This window comes from Camelus ferus, chromosome 20 (genome assembly GCF_009834535.1).
Source record: "Camelus ferus isolate YT-003-E chromosome 20, BCGSAC_Cfer_1.0, whole genome shotgun sequence".
Lineage (NCBI taxonomy): Eukaryota > Metazoa > Chordata > Mammalia > Artiodactyla > Camelidae > Camelus > Camelus ferus.
The window spans coordinates 37,889,904-37,914,819 of NC_045715.1; the positions used below are offsets into that span (position 1 = coordinate 37,889,904).

General features: G+C 43.3%; 1 protein-coding gene and 1 non-coding gene across 2 annotated transcripts in view; one reads left to right on the forward strand and one right to left on the reverse strand.

The window, feature by feature from the left end:
• Window positions 1–24,916, reverse strand: part of DST (dystonin) — a 436,433-nt gene that overhangs the window by 162,756 nt on the left and 248,761 nt on the right. Inside the window, 12 exon segments of the mRNA XM_032463323.1 lie at window positions 66–170; window positions 260–421; window positions 509–586; window positions 848–976; window positions 1,193–1,607; window positions 2,812–2,966; window positions 3,249–3,342; window positions 6,766–6,893; window positions 7,012–7,107; window positions 9,473–9,592; window positions 12,042–12,148; window positions 12,244–12,356. Coding sequence (XP_032319214.1) covers window positions 66–170; window positions 260–421; window positions 509–586; window positions 848–976; window positions 1,193–1,607; window positions 2,812–2,966; window positions 3,249–3,342; window positions 6,766–6,893; window positions 7,012–7,107; window positions 9,473–9,592; window positions 12,042–12,148; window positions 12,244–12,356 — 1,702 coding nt within the window.
• On the forward strand, window positions 7,445–7,516 carry TRNAA-UGC. The gene has a single exon. It is a non-coding gene; the product is annotated as a tRNA-Ala (tRNA).

The window sequence follows — 24,916 nt, forward strand, 5'->3', positions numbered from 1 at the left end:
CAGCCAATCAAAGGCTCTGGAGGGTCATAATCAGATGCCCACGTTTGACCGACTTTCTGACCTACCTCAATGGTCAGTCGGGCAGGGTGATTTTCCACAAGCAGCTGCTCTGCTATCTCCTGGACGGATTTGATGTTTTCTTCTTTTTGATCAAGTTCTCTCATTAATTCCTAATGGAAAGAAAGAAGTAAGAAATGTGTTAAGAAAAAAAAAGACAGAACCTGCGTCTTTACGGTGCGGTGACGGAAGTCGCACTTACCGCGTGGTACTCTCTCTTCCGGGCTATGCTGGTGTTTCTCTCGCTCCAGTCGTAAGCAACCTCCTCCTCTTCTTTTTCATTCAACCAAATCAGTTCCTTAGTGGCACGAGTTACAAAATTATAGAGGGTATCCAGGTGCCGTTCCTGATTCCTGGATGTATTCTTTGTAAGGAGAATCATGGTAAGAATCAGTGTCTTTGCCACCCAGGGACAGATAATAAGGGAAAAGGAAGGTTGAAAAGAACTTACCAAGAGCTTTGCATACTGACTCTCCAGTCTGTGCAACTTCTCTGCGTAAGTTAGCTTAAGAGGTGCGGTCATCTGGATCTACGTCGTGGGATGAAAAGAGGTTAGGAATTCTGACCTGTAGTCAGTATATCTATATTCCTGTTACAGAGTCTTTATAGGAAGGGCAAAACAAAAATGGAGATGAAGTATATACAGATTTGGGGGGGTGATAATTAGGTCTATTTATTTATTTATTTTAATGGAGGTGCTGGGGATTGAACCCAGGACCTCGTGCACGCTAAGCACGTGCTCTACCCCGAGCTATACCCTCCCCCTCATACAAATTTTAAATTCACATACCTCACTGATCTTCGCTTCTTTAAGGCTAGATTCAAATTCTTCAATAGCTCGGTGAACATTTTTATGATTCTCCAAATGGCTTTCAACACTTGGCAAATCTGATCCCCATTCAGTGCGGTCCAGTTGCATCTTTCAACAGAAAGATATCAGGTTAAAAAAAAACTGGTATCAAGACTGAGACTCTAAGGGGTAGAGCGCATGCTTAGCATGCACAAGGTTCTGGGTTCAATCCCCAGTACCTCCACTAAAAGTAAATAAATAAACTTAATTACCTCTCCCCCCCAAAAAAATTTAAAAAAATAAATAAAAGACCAAGACTCTCAGGCAAAGTAAGTATTTTTTTACCTGCATCTCATCGACCCAATTCAAAAGATCCTGAACAAATTTCATGTTGATCTCCTCTTCGGTTAAATTCTGATCCAGCAAAGATGACTTGAGAAGGGGCTTCCTGATCTGCATCAGTTTCAGAGTCTGCAGGGAATTCGCCTCGACTCCTGAGCTGAAGCTGGGAACTACTCCTGGTGGGACGCCGGGTGTGAAGGCGGGAGTGACGGCCGGGGTCAGGCGAGACGTCAGCCCCGAGGACAGGCCCGAGGTCACGCTGGACGGGGTCAGGGAGGGTGTCAGCCCCTGTGTCAAGCTCTGAGTGATGCCTGATATCATGAGCTTTGTCTGCTCGGTGGTCAGCACGCGGCCTTTGCTGTACACTGAGGAACATTCATTCCTTAGGGCCAGAATTTCATCACGCAGTTTTGCAACCCTGAAGAGAAACACACACGGGATGAGCTAGAATACAAGAAGCATTCTTCACAAAGGTGAACCCTAAGGGCAGCCAAGGACTCTAATGAACAGCAGCACATCAGTGCTGCTCCACAGCCGGAACAAAGGCCTCGCATTAACGCAGGATCTTGTAACGGGGGAGGGGGGCCGGGGAGGGGACCTGGGACCTCTGCACCTTCCACTCAGCTTTTCTGCAAACCTAAACTGCTCAAATAAACAAAGCCCATTTTTTCCTTAATTTGGGGTGGGGGGTAATTAGGTCTATTCATTTATTTTGATGGAGGTCCTGGGGATTGAACCCAGGACCTCGTGCATGCTAAGCACACATTCTATCTCTGAGCTATACCTTCCCCCTACAAAGTCTATTTTAAAATGGCATGTAATCACATTGATAAAAGTTTATGTCACGAATTTTCTCACTGAACGTTGTTACTATAAGCACTGCCCATATTATCACATAATCTTCAGAAATGTAACTGATAATGAACGTGATTACTCCACTATAATATTATTTTCCTATTATTTGACATGTAGGGGTCTAAATTTTTGTTATGATAAAATATTTTTGACTTAAAAGCTTTTTTTCTATGTTTTTAGATATTTTCTCTTTTTTCTGCTTTTTAAATATATCTTCTATATTAAGAATTAATACAGATTTCTAAAAGTGGAATTACTGGGTCAAAGCATCATTTATAATTTTCGCTTTATATATCTCATATATGTATAAATTTACATGTATTTTATTTACATATATATATATATATAAAACACAACTAGAAAGGTTCCATTCCTACCCTGAAACCTACTTCTCAGAGACACAGACTTTTATACACATACATTTTTCCAATATCTTGTTCCAAGATATTTTCATAAGATAAACAGACAACTGAAAGACTGACTTAAAGGATACTTTCCTTGGATTTTCCCTTCTTCAAAAACCACACATGAATATTTCAACTGTATGTTAGTTACTACAGTAGTAAATACTGCATGTGTCATAGAATTTTCCCCAGCACTTATCTTTGAAGAACAAAACCTACTTAACACACCAGCACATAACAGAATTAATGTGACACGCATTTTCAACAAAAAAGAGCCCGAGAAATGTACTTCATGGAAGGGTCACCCTCAGCGCTCTCCTCCCAAGCGCCAGGAAACGGTCACACAGAGGGCGCCGCTCTCACCTCTGCACCAGCTGGTCCGCCTGGTAGTATTTCCCATCGATAAGAATCTGTACATCAATGACGTGCTGGCGCAACAGGTTCTCACACTCAAGGACGTAGCCGGCAATTTCTGCTTCGTTCTGAAACTGCACCCCTGATTCTAATCTTTTCGAATCCTGTGTTTTAGAAGAACTCAGTATTAATTCTGTGAAACAAAGTTTTAAAACTAGCCTCAAATATAAAACTCAAAATATTGGGGCAGAAAGCTACTTGGGTGTTCTCTGTTTTCCCTTTTGGTTCAAAAATCTGTTTTCCGTCAAGAGAGCAAAGGGATCATAGTCTTTAACACACTTTAGGTTTCAGGAGACAGACTGACCCAATGTTCAGGCAAAGTTTTAGCTCATCCGAAGGCACAGCCGCCTCCGCCACAACCCCAGCGGCTCCTGAAACTGACTTACAGACTGGAGAGCGTTGCGGGCAAGTATCAGTTTGTCTTCACAGATGACGCTGTCCCTCTGAACTCGGTTGGCAATTTGCTGCAACATTTCCAACCTAAGAGAAGGGACAGACAGAATAACGTAAAGCCTCTCCTTTGAAGTCGCAGTCTTCGCCACCCCTGGAAAAAGCAGCCCACCGGAAGCAAAACACGATCCCACGCCAGTGACTCCGTACCTGTGACCATCGACAGATTCATTGCCAAAGCTGATGCAGGAGTTGATCAGCGTCGGACCACAATGAACAGAGAGGAAATTTTCATTTGAATCGAGACTGGTTCGGGTGCTAGTCGTGTTACTGAACACAGAATCGCTGCTATGGTAGCTGTAACTACTGCTGTGCATTTTTACCCCTGAAATGATGCTCCTTCTTCGACAGTGAAAAGTAAACTAGAAAGCAGACGGTCTGCAAAAACTTCTACTTCTAACAGTGAAAAGGGGCGGCTGAATGTTACAACGTTAACGGCTCCTTAAATAGTCTCCAAGATGCATATTCCACACACAGCAAATAAATACGCTGATAGCTATTCAAAAGAGTCTCGCCTCCAGCCCTGTGTTTGCTGGCGGAGGGCTGCCTTTTGTAGCCTGCACGGAAGCCCGGCATGTACGAACAAGGCAGGTTGTTCGGGGCGTCACTGGAAAAGACTTGCCAAATATTTTCACCCAGAGTCATCCGCCTGCAACCGCCTCAAAAACAACTCAGATGTCTCACCGAAGCCCAGCGACCATTAGCAAAGGTGATTCTGGCAATACCAATTGTCAGCCAGAAGAATCCATCAGAGCCTGACCACAGCCTTCTGGAAAGGACCAGGTCGGTACTGAGCAACAGGGCTAAAACCTGGGACGGGAAAGCGCCTGCCAAAAGATGAGTGTGACAGTAAACCGAGTACAGACACTTCCAGGGTAACCACCAGGTCATTCGTTTATGAGGTTCAATGTCCTGAAAAAGTATCCACTTACCATTTACTTGCTCCCAAGGACGTTATGCCTTACTAAAGTTCCTTCGCATTTTTAAAAGCCAAGCACTAAGCAGAACATCAGTGTGATGCTTGCAAGTTCCATCTGTCTGTACTTGCTTTGTCTTTCTAGAGGTGATTGCCTGGCGTAAGAACGTTGTCTCTTTCTCTTTTGTCTTTCACGTGCTCCCACGCCACACAGCTATTATTTTGCAATACAGACTTCCTGCCAAAAAACTTGTTGCATCAAGAAAAATGAAGGCTTTATCTAGCCCAGCTCCGAAATATTTTCCTACGCCCAACGCTACAAAGCCAAACTGCTGCTTCTCCACTTGGAGGGAGATAACTGTTCTTTTCAGAAAGCAAAGGGGAATCCGAGAGCGCCCTGTCACGTATAGTCAGCGCACAGAAAAGCACAAATTACTAAGAGCAGCGCCTACCGCTTCTTCAGCAGCTGTGACGTGTCAGGAAACCGACGATTTTAGAGACACACTCATAACCCGCAAATGCGGTAGGTAGTATTATGTCCCGTTTACAAGCGAGGAGACTGAAGCTTTGAGAGCTCAGTGAACCTGAGATTCCCCCGCTTGCAAACCGAGCTAATAATTCATCCAGGACTGACTGGCTCCTGGACCCTGAACTCAACCACATGATCTTTTATTAACATATATTCAAACCCAGCTGCTACTCTGATGACGGACATCTGCCACGTACCCCCTCTGGCGTATTTGCCCTTATTTCGGAGGATAAGCTGAGTATTCTAACCACCCAGAATCATCTCCTCCATGAAAGGTCCCTCCTGGGTAGTCCTGGCGTGTTCTGGTTCTAGTGATCCAGCTGTGCAGGTACAATAATGTACTTTAAGAAGGGCATTAGATTCATCAGCAGTTTAATGAAGGCCTCACTACACAGACTTGCGCCTGCGTCTTCAATGCATCAGTGCATTCTTCTTTCATGTGGACGTGACGAGGGGGCCCTCAGGACCCCGAGGGCCCCCGTGGAGCAGGCCCGGTGTTAACTCTGCCAACACAAGAGATGACCAAAAAAAAAAGGGGGGGGGTTGTCTTCATGTAATGAAGGCTCACAGCTGTGGAACAGGCAGCCCTTACCCCAGCAATCACAGAAATGAACACAAAATTACAACCGAGATAAGGAACAACAGCTAGGAAGCAACAGCACGTGAACGAGGAAGGTTACAATCAAGACGCCTGGACCAGCCTGGGAGGCCGCGGGAAGTCTCTGGAGGAAACGACATGTGGGAGCTGAGATCTGAGAAAGATGAGGAGTCAAGAGAGATGGGGAGGGTGAAACTGACTTCCCTGCCGAAGGAACGCATGGTGCAAAGACCCCGTAAATGGGACAGGGTGGGCCCTGGCACATCAGGGCGACTCAGAGGCAGGCAGCGTGGCTGCCCCGCAGACATGGGAGGTGTGACACCAGGGGCCTGAGGGCTACGCCTGTCCTGGCCTCCAGGCTGTAAGACCAGCCCCATGGGCTCAGGCCACAAGCCCCATTCACTACGAGTCAGGCTGCGACACACAGACTACGATGGAGACAGATCCATCCCCCAACGTCTCCTGAGGGCTACACGGTACCTTCCTGGGCACGTGGGTGTAGTGGGAGAGACAGGTTGAGGTCAGTGATGACTTTCTGGAGTAAGTGCATTCGTGGACATGGGATGAGGGGAACGTGAGCTGGCATTTACTAAGTGTTCTCCAGATGCCACCTCACTGCCCTTCAAACAGAGGTCTTGCAGGGAAGGTATAGCTCAGTGGTAGGGCGCACGCTTAACATGCACGAGGTCCCGGGTTCAATCCCCAGTACCTCCGTTAAAGAATAAATACATAAATAAACCTAACCACCCACCCCCAAAAATAAAACAAACAAAAAAACAAATAGAGGTCTCATTGCCCCATGGGAAGAGGGCCACAGCCAAAAATGTAACAAGAAATAAACTAAGTTAACTGCTGATCTATGTATGAGTGTCCAGACCCAGGCCTTGGAGACTTAAATCAGTTTGAGAACTCCTCACTGGTAATCCTGATTGACTTTAAAACTGTAACCACCCAGTTACACATGGATGTGTGAATAGCTGTTGTATGTAACAGTCACATGTGTATATACTATGTATGTATAACAGTCACAGATGTATCACTGAATCACTTTGCTGAACACCTGAAACTAACATGGTACATCAACTACACTTCAATAAAAAATAAACAAATATATAAAACAACCAATCAAAAAAAAGCTGTAGCCACCATACTGAATGAGACTTCACGCGCCAACCGAGCCGAGCAGGCCCTCTCTGACATTTCTCCACTGAGTCAACTCCTCAAACCCCAAAGAAGAGCTTCTCGATGAGAAAATGAAGCAGCAGAAAGACCAAGGTCACACAGCCAAGCAAGTGGAAAAGGGAGATCAATGCTGGTCCCAGGCCAGCCAGCCTCCAGAGCTTAAGTTCTTCCCACGTGAGAAGAGCCCCCTCCCACGGCGACACCCGGGGCACAAAACACCCCCATCACCTTTCCACCTCGGGACGCAGAGCCTTCTCCCTCTCCAGCATGGCGATGATGAGCTTCCCCCATTCTTTTTCTATGTCGTTTGGGTGATAACCTTGAAGGAGTTTGATGCGTCCAAACTCTATCCAAATCTAGAGAAAAGGAAAAAAGGTTAACATGAAGCAAAGATGTCAGAACTTATGTTTTTTTAAATAAAGACAGATTATTAATAAAGATGATGTTGACAACACAAAGGAAGCTTCTGCTCACCTCCAATAATTTATACAGGCGTTTAATTTTTGATTTTTCTGTCTCCTTTGGTGGAATTTCTGTTTCTTTAAACTGTAAGTACTGATTATAAAGTGCCTGAAATGAAAGGGAAAATAAATAGAGAGACAAACTTCAAAGACCGGTTTTCATCATCACATCATGTGGACACTTCAGATGCCGTCTCCTCTGCCACCTGCATTCGGTGGACACTTGGGACACCAACAATTCCCAGCCAGCTGGTAACCAGATTGTGTGAGGTCTGAGAAGGGTGTGATTATTGCTGTGAGCCCAGATTCAACACGTGACACACAAGGATCTGGATAATAAAAACCACAGCAGTGTCTCCAGCAGCTCCACTATCAAACTCTTTTCGTCCAAACAAGAAGACTTATCCTTTAAAAGATGCATTTTCGGGGTGAGGGAAGCTGGTAGGGAGGGTATAGCTCAGGGGTAGAGCACGTGCTTTGCATGCACAAGGTCCTGGGTTCAATCCCCAGTACCTTCGTTAAAAAAAAAAAAAAAAAAAATTTTTTTTTTGAAGATGCACCTTCCAAATGCTGTACTTTTTTAGCTTTTAGGTTTTAGAAAAATAATCTGATGCAATTCCCATAATAGGGGGTGGGGGACATTCTCCTCTATTTCACGGTCTATCCTTGAAAACAGAATTCTTATCAGATAAATAGGAGTAAAATTTGGTTTTAATGTCCCATTGGCCAAATCAAGCAGCTCCTGTAGTGAATGAAGACACATGCTCTTGGTTGCTGCTACTGTCATGTAAGCTGAAACCATATAATTAAATTACTATCTAATTTATAGATATTAACTTAGGAATCTCTTAAATATGTTTATTATATTTATTTAAAAGGACCTTACTGAACTACATTCAGTATCTTCTTATAACCTTTAATGGTAAAGAATATGAAAACAAATATATGTGTTATATATACATGACTGGGAAATTGTGTTGCACACCAGAAATTGACACATTGTAACTGACTGTGCTTCAATTTAAAAAGAGCACCTTATAAAAATTATGTTGATACAGTGTCACCACATTTAATAAGTAGAATGTAGACTAATTATTGCAAACTAATTCATGCTGCTTTAAAACAAGTCCCTGCAAATCTTCAGGCAGACAGATTTCCCCGAAGGATTCCATTCAAGGTTTTGCTGGCTAACAAAATTACTAGGTCTTTCCCCTCGATATATTTTTTTTTCCTGCGTCACATTCTATTCTAGGCACCAGCAAGGAATCTGTGTGGTCACTCCAACTTCTTTAATTACTTAGAAATCTGCATTAATCAGAAGCCAGCATGAATTTGCCCAAATGTCTGGACAACAGGAATCCATCTGGAAGTAAGTGGAACTTGAAATCTGAAAAATTGTTTAAAACTCAGCAACGTTTCAGGATGTCCAGCGGTGAATAAGCGTGGAATGCCCCTATGTCTAAACACTGTTCTCAGTCTATGCGGTGACAGGGGAGGCAGGAAAGCGTTCCTGCCCAGGGAGCTCCCATCCGCATAGGGAGACGCCACACAAGCAATTCAGAGAACTCAGAGAGCAGCACATCAACACACTGCCAAGGAACCATGTGCCAAGGACACACTCCCCGTGGCAACGGGAATAAAACTGTTCCGCAGATGTTCTGAACAGACACATGGACGCAATTAATAACTTTAACAGGGCCGATCCTGGGTGAGGTCTGTTTCTGTCATTCTAGTCCGATCAGGAAAACAAAGTCTACATTCAAGGAATGTAGAGCTAATAATTCACATTATCCACGTCTCGAAAGAAAGCACAGTACTTTGCTACGAGAAACTACACACAAAACAGGACAACTCATTTTCATGGAAGTTTATGTATCTGTACTGTCTTTTAATGTTTCTCTAATGTCTTGGCCTCAGAGAGATGGACTGAGGTTCTCAGGTAGGAGTACATGTTTACCAAACCATGAACTCATTTACATTGCGAGTCAGGTCTGTACTTTCAAATTCATGGTGAAATATCATATGCACCTCCTGCCACACAACAGAAGCCTCCGGGGCGGTTTTTTTTAACAGGATGCGACCACAGGCACATGCCCAGCCATGGCCGTACTGGGACAGGCTTCCGACCCCTCCTGCCTGAGCCATCTGCCGGCTCCAGGCAGCTCCCGTGCACCAAAAACAACTTGGCAATGTCACTTCCAGAGACCCTCTCAAATTAAACCTTTAACTCTCAACAACTCAAACTTCAGGGACTATACACATTTCTTTCAGATATAAGGTAAATAAACAGATTAAGGTTTACTTCCACTTTCTCTGTATAATAGGAAATGAATAAATTTTTTTAAATGTATCTACTGATCAGTAGCTTGTCAAGGGCAATGCTTGTTGAACTTCGGAAATGAGAGGACCCGTCTGGCATTATTTGCAAGTTTCACCATAAGCCCCTCCCTCTCGACGTCTACAGGGGCACAGACCTTGAGTTCTACAGGATTATTAGGAAATGTTCTCTCGGACATCATGGTCACGTGGTGTCGGATCCACTGGACGAGGTAGTTCACCATATTCTGGTACTCAATCCATTTGACTTCCACATCCTGGAACAAGAAAATGGCAGAGAAGATGTGTTATCGTCCGCATCTGCAGATACTAACATTCACAGCACACATGACTGAGTCCACAGGTCATTCTGCGGATGGACACGTCTTTAAGCCTGACAGGACCAGCTGGATGTTTTCTTACTTTCCACCCAGTTCCAACCCTTTCCACATAAACAGCTTTAAAAGCAGGCTATCCACATCTGACCACGAAGACTGGCTTAATGAGTGCCAATTCTGATCCAGGCCTTGTGGTGCCCAGAAGCACCAGGCTGAGAAGTCTTCTGAGGCTGCACTGAAATGTAGCAGGAAAAACACTGTGATCAATTTTGTTTTTTTTTCCCCAGGCACTCAATACACGGTGTAAGCCAGGGTAGTTTCCATCTCTGCCAGCCTTTCTCAAAGTCCACCTTAAATCTGAGACTCAAAGAGTTATGCAATATGTAGGAAATGAGATGGCGATGAAAGCTACGGGAGATGTGTATGGTGGGGTTATTCAAGTCCTCATTAAGAAAACTTTCTTTTTTAAATGGAGGACTGAAAGACTGTCACTTGTGATATTCAATTAAGTATCTGATGAGTGCGTATCCTGTTCAAAGCACCATGCGAAGTGTTATAATAAGAACACAACTACTTGAAGACAATACCTTTGAGCAGAGTTACTGTCTAGATGACGAGGCAAGAGAGAGTCATAATATAGACAGTTAAGCAAAAAGAAAAGCAGCATTTAACAAGCGTTGAGGTAACTGAAGCAGTTTGTATATGTGAGGCATTGAAATAAGCACCAAGCAAGCAAAACTTTGCCTCAGAAGGGTCACTCGAGGCTTCCTGGGAGAGGGAGTCCCTGAGCAGTTCTAACATGACCAGTAACTGCTGGTGGGTGCAGGAAGCAGCAGATAAAAGACGGGGGAGGTCCCAAGGGGAGTCAGGACTCTGAAACAGAAACGCCCTGGACACCACAAACGGTTTGTGCTGGGACGTCACCGGTAAGACACAGGTAACTAACACATGCCGAGCTGTGGATGTCAGAATGGCCTGGCTGATTCCATCCGGTCAGCCGTGTGGAGCCTGGAATGTGTCCAGGCTAACCTGATGACAATGTGCAGAATTGACGGGAAGAGGAAAACAAATGGAGACAGAACCCCGAATGACAGCTCACACCCTCATTCTACGCGAAGGGCTGAGAGTGAGGAACTGGGCGGACGCCGAGATCAAGCAAGGAATGGCCGCTAGAACCTTCTGAGGCAACGCTCAGCCCTGAATGACTGGCAGACACTGGAGGGAAGGAGGAGCGAGGGAGCAAGTCACTCGGGGATCAGCCTTCGGGACAAAGAACAAGAGGAGAGAATAGAAATATGCCTAGGACGACAGCACACAGAGGCGAAACAGGAGACCAGAGAGGGGAGCTCCTAGGTCCTCTAAGTGAAACAGGATGGAGGAGGGGTAGGGTATAGCTCAGTGGTAGAGCGCCTGCTTAGCATGCACAAGGACCTCCTCTAAAAATAAATAAACAAACCTAATTACCCCGCCCCCCCCCCAAAAAAGGTGGCAACTCAGAATAAAGGAGGTATCTGCAGGAGGCGTGGGGCAGCCAGGGGGAGGGGGAGGGAGGGCTCCCCGCCAGACACACGACCCATGACAGCGTGTCCTGTTTTCCTCCAGAAACGCACAGGCACAAAACACACGGCTGCAATGAACTGCACAAACCTTGGGGACCAATAAAGAGCCCAAAGCTACGTGTCAAGAGACTTTGCCCTGCTATGAAGTAGCTCTGTTCCTTTGTTCAAATCAAATCACCTTCCTCCGAGCCTCACCTTTAAATCAGAAAACAGTTATCTCCTGGGGTCACCTAAGGCCATAAACCTGAAAGAGACTTCAGAAGGGGGATATTCTGCACGTGCAGAAGGACACCAAACAGAGCAGCTGCACAACAGCGGCAAGTGAAACCCTCTCACTGCAGCGGTTATGGCTTCTACTCATAAAGTGAGGGGGGAGGGCACAGCTCAAGCGGCAGAGCGCATGCTGAGCGCAGCTCAGTCCTGGGTTGCATCCCCAGCACCTCCTCTAAAAATAAAATATGTAAGTAAGCCTAATTCCCAGTACCTCATCTAAAAATAAATAAGTAAACCTAATTACCTCCCCCTAAAAAAATAAAATATGTTTTTTAAATAAATAAAATTAAAATTTTAAAAAGTAGATAAAATGACATGCAACTCTCAACAGCCTACTATACTGACAACACAAATACATTTTTTTGTGTTCTACTTCAATTGTAATAGTGGAATGGCGCCCTTCAAATGCACATGGTATCAATTTATTGAAGAGTGTAATAACCCAAATCCTTTAAAAAATACGTGATATTTTAAAACTGTACCAAGCACTATCAGAGAATTCAGTCAACCGGTCTTTTCTGAGTGAACAGCTTCTGGGTAGAAAAATCAGTACTCACATTTGCACCAATGCCTTCTCCGCCCTCAGGGACTTTGGGGAATGCATCATAGAGAGATGACACGTAAGTTATTACTGACTTTTCATCAGGTGAGGAGACGTCAACATCTGAAAGCAGCGACATGAATTATTTCAAAATGCTGATAAATTTCTGCAGATCAGACTTTCAAGCCAGGCTCCATCTAATCGAGACGGTCACTCACCTTCAGGATCCAGAAGTCTTATGACACCGATTTTTTCGGCCACGTAAAAAGCGTGCTCTAAATTTGCAAGGTTGCTTTGAACAGCAACAGTATTCATGTCTATCAGGTCCGGCCTAGGAAAAAATTCACCGTGTTAATTACATCCCTAGCTTGCCAATTTGATATGAAATTCACATGTGTGTCTATTTATAGAACAACTCCTGCAAATACTAACACTACACCTGTGCTGAAATATAGAGATTTTCATCAAACCTCTAACATTGCCCACTTCTCTCAGAAACTTTAGTGGAAGCAACCTGAGCGTCCATCGACAGATAACTGGATAAAGAAGATGCAGTATATTTATACAATGGAATGCTACTTGGTCATAAAAAAATAATGAAATCATGCCATTTGCAGGCACATGGATGGACCTGGAGGTTATGATACTAAGTAAGTCAGAGAAAGACAAAATATCATATGATACCACTTATATGTGGAATCTAAAAAAATGACACAAATGAACTTATTTATAAACCAGAAGCAGACTCACAGGTATGGAAAACAAACTTACAGTTACCAAAGGGGAAAAGGGTCGGGGGATAAATTGGGAGTTTGGATTTGCAGACAAAGACTACTATATACGATAAAAGAGATAAACAACAAGGTCCTACTGTACGGCACAGGGCACTGATACAATGTATCAACATATCCCCTGTGCTATATAGGGTGTATATTACAAGATAGTGAATGTATCAGTATTCAGTGAATATATCACTATCTTGTAATAGCCCCATAATGAAAAAGAATATATATATGTGTAACTGAATCACTATGCTGTACACTGGAAACTAATAGAGCATTGTAAATCAATTAAACTTCAATTTTTAAAAAAGAGAGACACTTTTTTTGGCCAAAGCAAATGGAACAAGGAAAATAAAACAATAATAATGTATAAACTTTCAGCAAATTCTACAACTTCCTCGTAATCAGAATACATCGGAGTATCTGCCCCATTTAACTGATTTAAGCTCCACTCCTTCAATGGGATCCTTCTAACCCAACTAGCATCTCCTCGGCATTTCTTCCCGGACACAAAGATCTCACTCCCACTTCCCTGTCACTCCCACGGCACACCCCCCACCCCCCTGCAGGGCACCCTTTCCAGACACTGCTGTATTCCACAATCTAACTCATCCTGCGGGCAGAGATCAGGTCCTACCTCCTCTATGGGGCCCCCCCTAACCTCCTCAGCCCTCATTTTTCTCTCTGTTCTCTGAACTCCTTATACTCCTGGGCCTGGGCCCATTAATCTGGCATTTGGAATAATCACATTCTTCTTTGCCCTATAGATTCACTGTGTAATGTGCAGGTACATCTTGTTTCTCCCAACTGGTCAACTTCCAGGACTGCAAGAACCACATGGTATTAGTAAACTTTTGCACCTTACCCCTCTGCTGACATAGAGGGGCATCGACATTGCAGACGCTCAGTAGTACCTACAGATGAGTCGGTAAGTAGGTTGGTTAGTTAGTCAATTGAATCCTAAATGAAAGACCAAAGTAAGCACTAGCTTATAGCTTCACAAGCATTGTATTACACACACACACACACACACACACACACACACACACACACACACACACACACTGTCATATACCAGAGACTGCACCTCTTTCTAATTAGTGAGACTTGTATGATCCTCTAAGCCACAGGGCTCACTGGAAGCGAGCTGTGTCTACATAATAGACAAGAAAAGACTTCCCAAATACTCCTTGAACAAACAGGGTACTTGGAAACTTAACGCAAGGCCAGAAGCCAGTCAGGAAACCTTCCTCTCAAAAAACAAAGCACTACAAGAATGCAGACATCCATGTGGAAACAGGAAAGCCTTCAACAAGAGCACTCCAAAAATCTCTGAGTTAAGAACCCGCTTCTCCACTTCCAAAGAAAGGCTCTCTCTACCCTCCCCAGGCATTCTGGTTTTCTCAAAATAGCCATTTGGGGATCTGCAGACAGAGTGGGAGGGCTTAGAGGCAGGGTGGGAGGGTGACATGCAATTACTCTGAGTACTATTAGCAGGCTGTTTACATGAGAAACTCTTTGAAAATATATCATTAATCTTAGGAAGGTAAACACCAATTTGCACTCTGATTTTTATCTGCTGAGAAAGCAGACCTCCAAAGAAGTCCACTTCCAGCTTTTAAAGCACTTTGAAGTGCTCAAAATCTTGAAATGTGACCACTATCTACCTACCTACTTCCTAGGAAACTATTAGGAAATTCCTTAGTGCTTTTCACCTTGCCACCACCGAGATCCCTGAGAAGGAATCCTACGTTGATTAGGGGAACAAGAAATCCACTGACAACAATAGAGGTAAATGACATACCTCTCAAAATAACACTTTTTACTCCCACGGAAGCATCTGAAAGAAGCTGCCAACCTCAAGATTACTAAACAGGTGTGTAAAACAGACTCGAGCAAAATAAACACCTGAAGTTCAAAAAACTGGTCTCCATAAAGCTCAGACATTCTGAAGGGACAAAAAGCAGCATTTCTGCGTTCGCCAAATCTCCCAACAAGAAGGGGCATGCTGTCCTGCAAGCCTGCCATTAGCGAGAAAACCAAACACTGAGTCATCCCCGAGAGAATGAATACAGTCATTGAACAACCCAGTTTCCAACTCAGAGAATAAAACAGAAAAGCTGCCTTCAGGATGACACAGTCCCTTCAGCACAAAGGCGGCTGTGTAATGCCCTGATTTGGGGTAAGTCACCTCTCCTAGCGTCATATTTAACACTTTAAAGGAAATAAGACTTCAGTGGTTTCCCTCCATTCAAATGATGCAGTGGACGAAAATGAACAAATAAGCAAGAAGTTTTTTAAGACCACTCTGAAAAAGCAGCAGGCGGAACGTGCTCAGAATCCCACCCCTCCTCCAGGGCCTCCTTTCAGCCCCCACCCTGCCTCTCTGTTTGTCTGAAGGTTCCAGAAGGTGCACATGCTGTGACCTGTCTACCTGCCTTCTAGAAGCTTCCAGAAGCTGCCTTCCTGGGACCACACAACCCTTACAAACAAACTTCAGCTTTCTCCCACCTCCAGGAGATTTTCATTTTCACTCCAAAGGTTTCATTTCGCTGTAATTTCTCCTTTTTGTGGAACTTTAACTGGAAATTTGATTCCATCTTGGGTTTGACAAAGCAAAGACCGCTACACTGTGGGTAGCCACGTTCCTGAATTACAGACTAGACAGTCGAGCATTCACTCTTCTGATTTCCCCTGTTTTCTGGAAACCCTTCAAAATGATATAATGTAACCCTCCGCCACCTAAAATCCTATACACTAGTCTTGCATGGGGGGGAAAAAAAAGCCATTCCAACTCTTACTCGTATAAGGTAATCTTGTCTGAATGACCCAATCTTCTTGGATGGCACGTTCTAAAAACATTTATTTATATTTATATCCCACCTCTTCTTCATTAAATGATTAAAAACGGCTTACAAAGAAATAAAAACATGAAGTGATATGGTGATTTTTAAATCAGACGTACAAAACCAAGATAAGGCCAAAAAGTGTCACCCACTCATTCACATGCTGGAGCGCCTTTAATTTGTTCCCAAAATGTAGGACAAAAAGGTATCAAATAAAGCGGCTATTGCCACGATACAAAATAATTTTGGCTAAAAGTAGTTCTTATCTCTCCTACAATATCCATCTTAAAAGAGCATTCTCCCTGGAATAAGCAGATATATACACCCCTACAAGTATATACATATATGTTTATATGCATATACATATACACACAGGCGTTTATATACAGGTGTGTATGTGGATATATACACATACATACATAGTATGCACACTATATAGATGAATATACATGCTATTCACATGTATCTATATTCATACATGTATATTTTTTCATTTATCTGTAATACAAGATATCACCAGCCACCAACAGCCAAACTAGCAGAATATTAAAACTATATAAGAGATTTTTTGGTATCAACACCCCAAAGTAACTCTGCAGTCCTCAGACACTTTGCCAATATATTAGCTCACATAAGAACTAGACAGGGTTCCGAGAGAATGTGATTTACACAGAGTCATAAATGGCTGAAGACCAGCACAAGAGACACCCTAAAGCTTCCACGTTACATCAAGTCAAACTCCAAAGAGCCCAACTGCAAGGGACGTGACACAAAATCAAAACACCTGGAAAGTCCGTCCTTGGAAATGGACATTGGCACTCACTAGAAGGGACACTGATAAAAGCCAGCTGGGAGAATCCATTAGTGCAGACAGAAGATTACCAAATCCTAGTCAACAATCTTATGGTTACCAGGGAAAGGGGTGGGAAGGGATAAATTTGGGAGTTTGAGACTTGCAAATGTTAACCACTATATATAAAAATAGATTTAAAAAAAAAACCAAACTTCTTCTGTATATAGCACAGGGAACTATATTCAATATCTTGTCATAACCTTTAATGAAAAAGAATATGAAAAGGAATATATGTCTGTATATGCATAACTGGGACACTGTGCTGTACACCAGAAATTGACACATTGTAACTGATTATATACTTCAATTAAAAAAAAATTTTTTTTAAAGCGCACATGGAACAAGACACGTCACAGCTCCTGCATCACCTAAACACACACACACACACGGTTTGGAGGTTTCCTGAGGGCTTTTCTGTGCTGAAAACAATCTGGAAAATAGGCATAGAGTGAAAACAACATACAAGCCATAAATGACAGCTTTTCAAATAGCATAAATTACTGCTCCTCGGTTCTGAACCCTCCCTTCTTCAGCTTGCGGTGAAGTTACCAGCTGGATGTCTTATAAAATAATAACAGTAACAAAAACCACAGCAGGAATTACTATATGTTGATACCTACTATTGCAGCAGGCAATGCACTGAGGGCTTTAAAAGCATTATCTCACTGAATCCTCTCAACAGCCCTAAGCAGTAGGGTGTGTGATCATCCTGAACTTACAGAGGGAAAAAACTGAAGCTTAAGGCGCTTACATAACTTGAACACAAAGCAGAATCTGACAAGAGGCAGTCTGTACTTGAACCCAGGTCTGTCTCCGTGCAAAGCCCGGGCAATATGCTGCATTATAAACTGAGAACTAATCAAACAGGAACATCCAAGATGAAGCTGAGAAATTAAGATAAAGCACAGAGGCATTCTGGGGAAAATGATGGTGACAACGCCCATGAAGAAACACAGGAAAGTGTACGTGTGAATGTGTGTGCGCACCAGCACACTCAGAAAAATAAACCCTAAGAAATAAGACGTAGTTCCAGCTTGTTACCAAAACAGTGCTCATCGGCATATACTATACAGACGGTTCCCACACTTGGAATGGGTTTATCCAAACTGAAGAAGGCTTGGTCATCTGATTTTTAACAAGGTTCGCCCCTTCCAGCAGGTGATTCTTATCAGGGAAGTTGGCAACTAAGCCAACTTAGAAATCCTCTTGTCTCTAATAAATCTTTCATTTTCTTTCAAAATTATTAACATTTTGTATTGGGAAAAAAAATCCTCACTAACATAATTCTATATAACAAGACAAAGACATATCACAGAAACAAATATGCCTTATGCCCCCAACCAGGAGACGGGGGACCTTTTCACTCTTTTCCAGTGTTGGTTTTTATTGTTTAAATCTAGCGGTAAAGAACATATTTAGGATTGGGGGTGGCGGCAATTCATGCTGGTCTAACTCTAGAATATACTATGAAATGATGGTGTCTGGGAAAGACACTATTTTGGTAACAGATTTTTTTTTAATTAAAATCCAAACCACTTATATAAACTTTGTGATTTGAGATATTTGATCACCTGAAAGGACACTGAGCAACAATTTTCCTTCTCAATCGGACAAAAAAAAAAAGAAAAAGAAAGTAGAATGCCAGGTTCTGGGGGGTAGGAGGAGTGAGGAGTTACTGTTTAATGAGCGCAGAGTTTCAGTTTTGCAAGAGGAAGAGTTCTGGAGACGCATGGTGGTGATGACGGCTGACAGCACCGTGAAGGTACTTAATACCGTGAACTGTCCTCTTAAAAATGGTTAAGATGGTAAACTTTATGCTCTGCACCATGGTCCCTCAGATTCTGAGGCAGGCTGGCTCCAGGACCCCCCTAGATACCCAAGTCCGAGGATGCTCAAGTCCCTAACCGTCCCCACGGTACTGGTGTTTCCGTATCAGTGGATTCAACCAACCCCAGATGGACTGTGTAGTATTTTTGATCAGCTGAATCGCAGATCTGGGACCTACGGATCCCAGAGGGCCAACCATGTATTTCATGTATATTTTAAAACTTGGACAGAACTGTTAAAGACAATTGTTACATACTTGAGGGGAAAGGTGATACTGTGGTGGGAAAAAAAATGAACAGGGCTGTGATTCAGGTGTCCTATGGTTCAGTCTGAACTTGCTGTGACTTTGAACACACATCCAGACACCTGGGTCTCAGTTCCCGTTCACAAAAAATGAAAATCTGAAATCACCAAGAATCATCTAGAATTCCAGTCATCCGGAGGGAGCATCCGGAAATGGGGGGGAGGGGAGAGTGGGCATTTGGGGGGTTGCCGCTGCCATGAGATTTGAAGAATCCACTGACTTGTCCAAGGTCTCAGTAGAGGATTCTTGTGAAAGGACGTGTGAAACTTCATATAAAGAGCCATGGACACAGGGTAATGGGGTGCTGTTAAGAAAGACACTAATAGGTACTAATAGCATCCAATAGCTGCTATACTACTGAGAAGTACCCACTGGATACCTCAACTAACATTTTTTTTAAATTTTTAATTAAAATCTTTGAATTTAAATAAGTTTTTGATTAAATTCAAAAATTTAATAAAAATTTTTCATTAAAATTTAAAATTGAATTAAATTTAACTAAAAATTTTAAATTAATTTCATTAATTTTAATCAAAACTTTTATTTAAATTATTTTTAATTTTTAATTAAAAATTTTAAATTCTTGAATTTTTTTAATTAAATTTTTTAAAATTTTTGAAGTACCTATTGTCAGGTGAACAATGTAACAAAATGTAATCAGAGAAGGCATAACTTGGTGCTTTAGTATGCTAATTACAGATAATTCTCCCATCAACCAAGGAGCAGTGCATCCACTCGCTCAGTATTTAACAAGCGTCTACCACATGCAGGGCATTGAGGCGCTAAGCGCAGGGGGCTGCGCAGACAGGGAGCAAGGAGCTCAATGCTCCAAGGGGAGCTGGGAGGAAACCAGGAGAGCACGTGGTGGAAGAGCCCCACGGGGACAGATGAGGCTGGATGGATGGCAGGGAGCCCAGTGATGCCGAATCTCACGAACTTCTTCCAAGATTTTGAATGTTTTGCCAAGAACTATGGAAAACCACTGAAATGCATGAAGGAGGATTCAGAGATTAAAGGGTCAGATCCGATGACAGAAGGAGAAGAAACTTAGAGTGGTGAAAATGCCCCCCCAGAGTCCAGGCAGAGCCCAGGGTGCCTTGCAAAAAACAGGGCAGTGGTGGGGAGAGGGGGCGGATGGGAGATACCCAGAAGGTCAAATGCACGGAGCTTAGTTTTACAGCACTGGTTCCAGGAACCAGGGCGGAGGCCTGGACGAGAGTCCACACAGAGAAGAGAGAAAGGCAAACTGGGGACCTCGAAGAACCACCCCCCGCCCCTATCCACTGTCCTGCAGAAGGGGCCAAGTCTGGAAAGGGCGCTGAGCCACAACCGCCCCAGTACCAGGAGGAAAAGTAGGGCAAAAAAAGAAAAAGAGCATTTCACCAAGAAAAGACGGTCAGCAGGGCCAAATGCTGAGCAGCAGGATGAGGCCTGGAAAACATGCCCTGGATTCATCCACATTTACCCTGAAATCACTCGTGACCCTGGCAGAAGTGGTGTGGGCGGATTACGGCAGATGGGAGTGGAGGGAAGAAATGAACACGGAGGGTGTGGACAAAACTCTTGAGACGTTCAGCCTCTGAAGAAAGAAATGATGTAAGGCAGGAGATGGGAAAAAGCGTGGTTTTTTTTTTTAATTGTGTGTTATTTTCAAATGAACTTACTCACAAAACAGAAACAGACTCACAGACATAGAGAACAAACATATGATTACCAGTGGGGAAGGGGGTGGGAGGGGATAAACTGGGAGTTCGAGATTTGCAGATACAAACTACTATATATAAAATAGATAAACAACAAGTTTCTACTGTATAGCCCAGGGAACTATATTCAATATCTTGTAGTAACCTATAAAGAGAAAGAATGTGAAAAAAGTGTATGTATGCATATGCATAACTGAAACATGATGCTGTACACCAGAAATTGACACACTGTAACTAACTATAAAAATAAATAAATGGTGTGTTGTTTTATTAATAAAGAGGCTTCAGGGTGCTTACAATCTAATGAAGAAGATCTGCGGAGAGAGAAAAGTTTACTCTAGCGAGAAGGGAAGTTTCTGAGGTAGGAGTTGAGATGCGATCTAGGACAGGAGAGGAGGGGGACTGGCCTCAGACAGGTGGACAGAGGATTCCCGCCAAGCCAGCTACGTGGATGCAGAGGAAGGTGGGTTTGCATCTTTGGTAGCAAAAAGAAAGTCTTCCCACTTGCTGGCTTCAAAACCCTCTGGAAGCAGGAGTTGAGGTCATCAGGGAGGAGGTGAAGGTGGTATGAGGGAGAGAAGGGGTGGATTAACACGTGGGGAAAGAGGCCGCTGCTCAGAGCCACGTGAGCCAGGAGCCCGCCCTGAAGTCTAACTGTCTCCGCCATGCGTCACTGCCTAGGGACAGGCACAGACCAAGCAGACACCTGGGCTCACACAGGTCGGGCTCTGCTGGAAAACTGGTATGTACTCAGCAGCAGGCAGGAAACCGAAAGGGATTTTGTGGGAGTTTAAAAAAAAAAAAAGAGAGAGAGAGAAAAGAAAAAGAAAAAAATCCACTCCATTTACTTAGAGATTAGTCTAAGCATAACCGCTGCCCTCCAGAACACAGCTCACCAACTCTGCCACTGACATCTGTGCTCAGAGAGGTCACACAGTAAGAAAATACATTCAATGTGTCTATATACGCATGGCTGGGACCACTGTGCTGTACAGCAGAAATTGACACATTGTAACTGACTGTACTTCAATTTAAAAAAAATACATTCAGATGCCTCGCTTGTCCTCTGAGGGCAGGACAGCTAGCATAACAAATTCCTGAAGATGACTCTTTGGACTAAATCATGTTCAGGCTTAGCGTAATCTTACTGTTCTTATTGGTGGAAAAAGCATCTCCCCTCGGACCCGCCCCTCAGAGAAAAAAAAAAAAGATCTGGAACGTGGTCCTCCCCTTCCCCCTGCAAATAAACCTGAACGGGAAGGAGACCCACCCACGGCTGGGTGTAGCTACTGCTTTATGTTCATATTTGGGTACATTCTGTTGGAGAAACAAAGCTAACAGCCCCAACGTAGCAACAGGCTATGAAGGTGACTTTTTCTCTCCAAACTAGATGCCTGAATTTACTTCAAACATTCTTCTGATTTTTTTTTCTACAAAGGGACTCTCAACCAGCAACAAGGCAGAACGCAAAGGCTGAGAAACACTGTAATTCACAGCAAGCTTTGTTAGCGCTTCAAAATTAGAATCTAACGCTGGACATTTTTAAAAGCTACCTAATGAATTGCGACTCTGGCTTCCCAAAGAGCAATTAACCCCATAACAGCCTCATGGACTTTAATTAAAGCACAGAGAATGGGACTGATTTTGGTAGAGGAGTAACTTCTTCAGGGCCTACATTTAAGTGAACTTATGAGAGTAAACTGTAAGTAAATCTAGGAGTTAGATACCACCCTCTCCCGCAAAAAATAAAGGGGGGGGAGGGGTGCATCAACTTATTTACTCTGGTAGAAACTATTAAACTACTGCTGTCAGAGAGTAACATGAGACTCTGAGTCTAAAAATGAGCCCAAAGAAGAGATGCTGCAACAAAACAGAGGGACCTATTAAAGAGCAGCAGATGCTGGATTCAGAGTTCAGAGTGCTCACCATCACACCATGGAGCCATATGATCCAGCCATCTCACTCCTGGGCACATATCTGGAGGGAACTCTAATTCAAAAAGACACCTGCACCCCAGTGTTCACAGCAGCACTATTTACAATAGCCAAGACATGGAAGCAACCTAAGTGTCCATCGACAGATGACTGGATAAAGAAGTTGTAGTGTGTTTATACAATGGACTACTACTCAGCCATAAAAAAGAATAAAATAATGCCGTTTGCAGCAATATGGATGGACCTGGAGATGGTTATTCTAAGTGAAGTTAGTCAGAAAGAGAAAGAAAAATACCACAGGATATCACTTATATGTGAAATCTTAAAAAAAAAAAAAGACAAATGAACTTATTTACAAAACAGAAACAGACTTGCAGATATAGAAAACAAATTTATGGTTACTGGGGAGGAAGCAGGGGAGGGACACATTGGGAGTTCAAGATTTGCAGATTCTAACTACTATATATAAAACAGATAAACAAGTTTCTACTGTAGAGCACAGGGAACTATATTCAATATCTTGTAGTAACCTGTAACGAAAAAGAATATGAAAATGAATCTATGTATGTATGTGCATGTCTGGGACATGATGCTGTACACCAGAAATTGACACAACACTGTAAACTGACTATACTTCAATAAAAAAAAAAAAACAAGCAGATATTTCCTCTCAATATTTACATGCTAAACTGCATTCCCCAGTTGCAAGGAAAAATACACAGAAAAATACTAAAAGGAGTCAGCAAATGTGGACACTAACTCACTCGCTTGGCTACAGATGGATTAAAAGCAGCCATGTGAGTTCTTCAAGATTTTAAAGTGTGAGAATGCTTAGACGCTACCCATTTATGCTCTCAGAGTTCAACCATTTTAAGTTTATTTATTAAGGGAAATAAGGAATTTGATTCTGACTCCCAAATTGAAAAGTTTATGACTTTAAAAACAATTAAGAACCATCAGGGCCCTGCCTGCGGCCACACACACCTTACCTGGTGTGCACGCCCACATCCTCACATGCGTATACACCCTCCTACCTCTGGTTCTGCAGCCTGAGGGCAGACCAGGTTCTGGCAGAAAAGAATCACCAAAGTCAACAGTAATCTTACTTCCTGTGGGAATATTTCAAACCCTACAGGGCCTCCTCCCAGTATTAAACTAGTCCAACCCAGTTTAGCCTGTAAGGTGTGACTGAATCCAAAGTACAGGCTGAATCACCACCTCCAGGTCCTATGAAACGAACTGACTCAGACCACAGCCCTCACTCTCACCTGCCCAATGAACATCTTTGAACACTTCCTATAACAAAACGTGATGGTCTCATTAAGTTCTAATTCAGAATGCAAATAATGAACCAAATAGTCGCTACTCAGCTCCACACTCGGACAAGTGAAAAACTCCTGAAGTAAGAGAATATTTACATTCCCGCTCCTGAACACAACCTATTCCAAAAATTGTTGAGTCTTGCTTGGGGGATATATTTAAAGCATGCTTGTGCAAAGAAATGCCAGGGGCCTTAAAAGGAGATTTAATAAATGAATGAAGGGCAAGCAGAAACTAGTGAGCAGAAAGAATCTCTTCATAACAGCCTCAGCATTTCAGGCCTGACATGCTTGGTGTCTTGTCGTGTGGCCACCCCAGGCTCGCCCGGCCCCAGGGCACTGCCGCGCGGTTCTCCCTGGCCTGTGGGCGTCCATTCGTGTCCCTGCCTGTCAGATGGGCCAGTTTTCCACGCTGAGCGATGCTGGGTGCTGCTGTGTTGGAGCTTGGCTTCCATCAGTGTTCCAGGGCAGACAGCTACTTGGAGAGGCTGATAAAGTCAGACCAGCTGGGGACTGAGCTTCAGGCTGGAAATAACTTATTTCCCACAGAAGAAAAAGGTCCATTTTACCGTGACTCTGAGCACATGTCAGTGACAGCACAGAGCTCTCGGCTGAACCTCGGCTCTACCACCTGCCCCTGAAGCACGTGGACCACCTACCGCCAGGAATTTCCTTCTATATCTGTCTTACGCTTGGCGGCTTATTAGCCGACTGGTGTCTAGAGGATACTTCTAGAATCCCTTGGCTACTGGGTCTCCGTTAATTCGGTTTGATCCTCTCTTGCTTTTAAGCTCCTTACTCATCAAATGCTCGTGACATCCTTTTGATCTAAGTCCGGCAAATCCAAGTCTTCTTTGTCATTCTTTGGAATGAAAAGCAAGGTGAGGGGCAACAGTGAGGCTTATTTATGAAGATTTCTTAACCGGTGTGGTTTTCAGTGAAAAGGTTTCAATAGGCTTGAAAGACAATTTAAACACTACAAACCAAACAAGCAGAAACGAGTGCAGATACATGCACTAGTATTTCTCTTATTTGAACCCTTTGCACTGAAAACCGAACATAGCAAATGGACGTTCCTAGGAGGAACTGGGAACAGAATTTCCTAAGTCGGAATTCATATAAAACCAATGCCTTTCTCAGTGACCTATTTAAACAGAACCTATAGAAAGCATCCCCTGCAATCTCTTCCACTAAATCCTATTACTTTATCCTTCTGCCTACCCATTGCCCAACCCAGGCTCTCCATCCTCTGGAGGAAAACATGATGCACTAAAACTACAGAAAAGCTCATTTGTGAATTTCCTCTTACTGCTACTGAGTGTT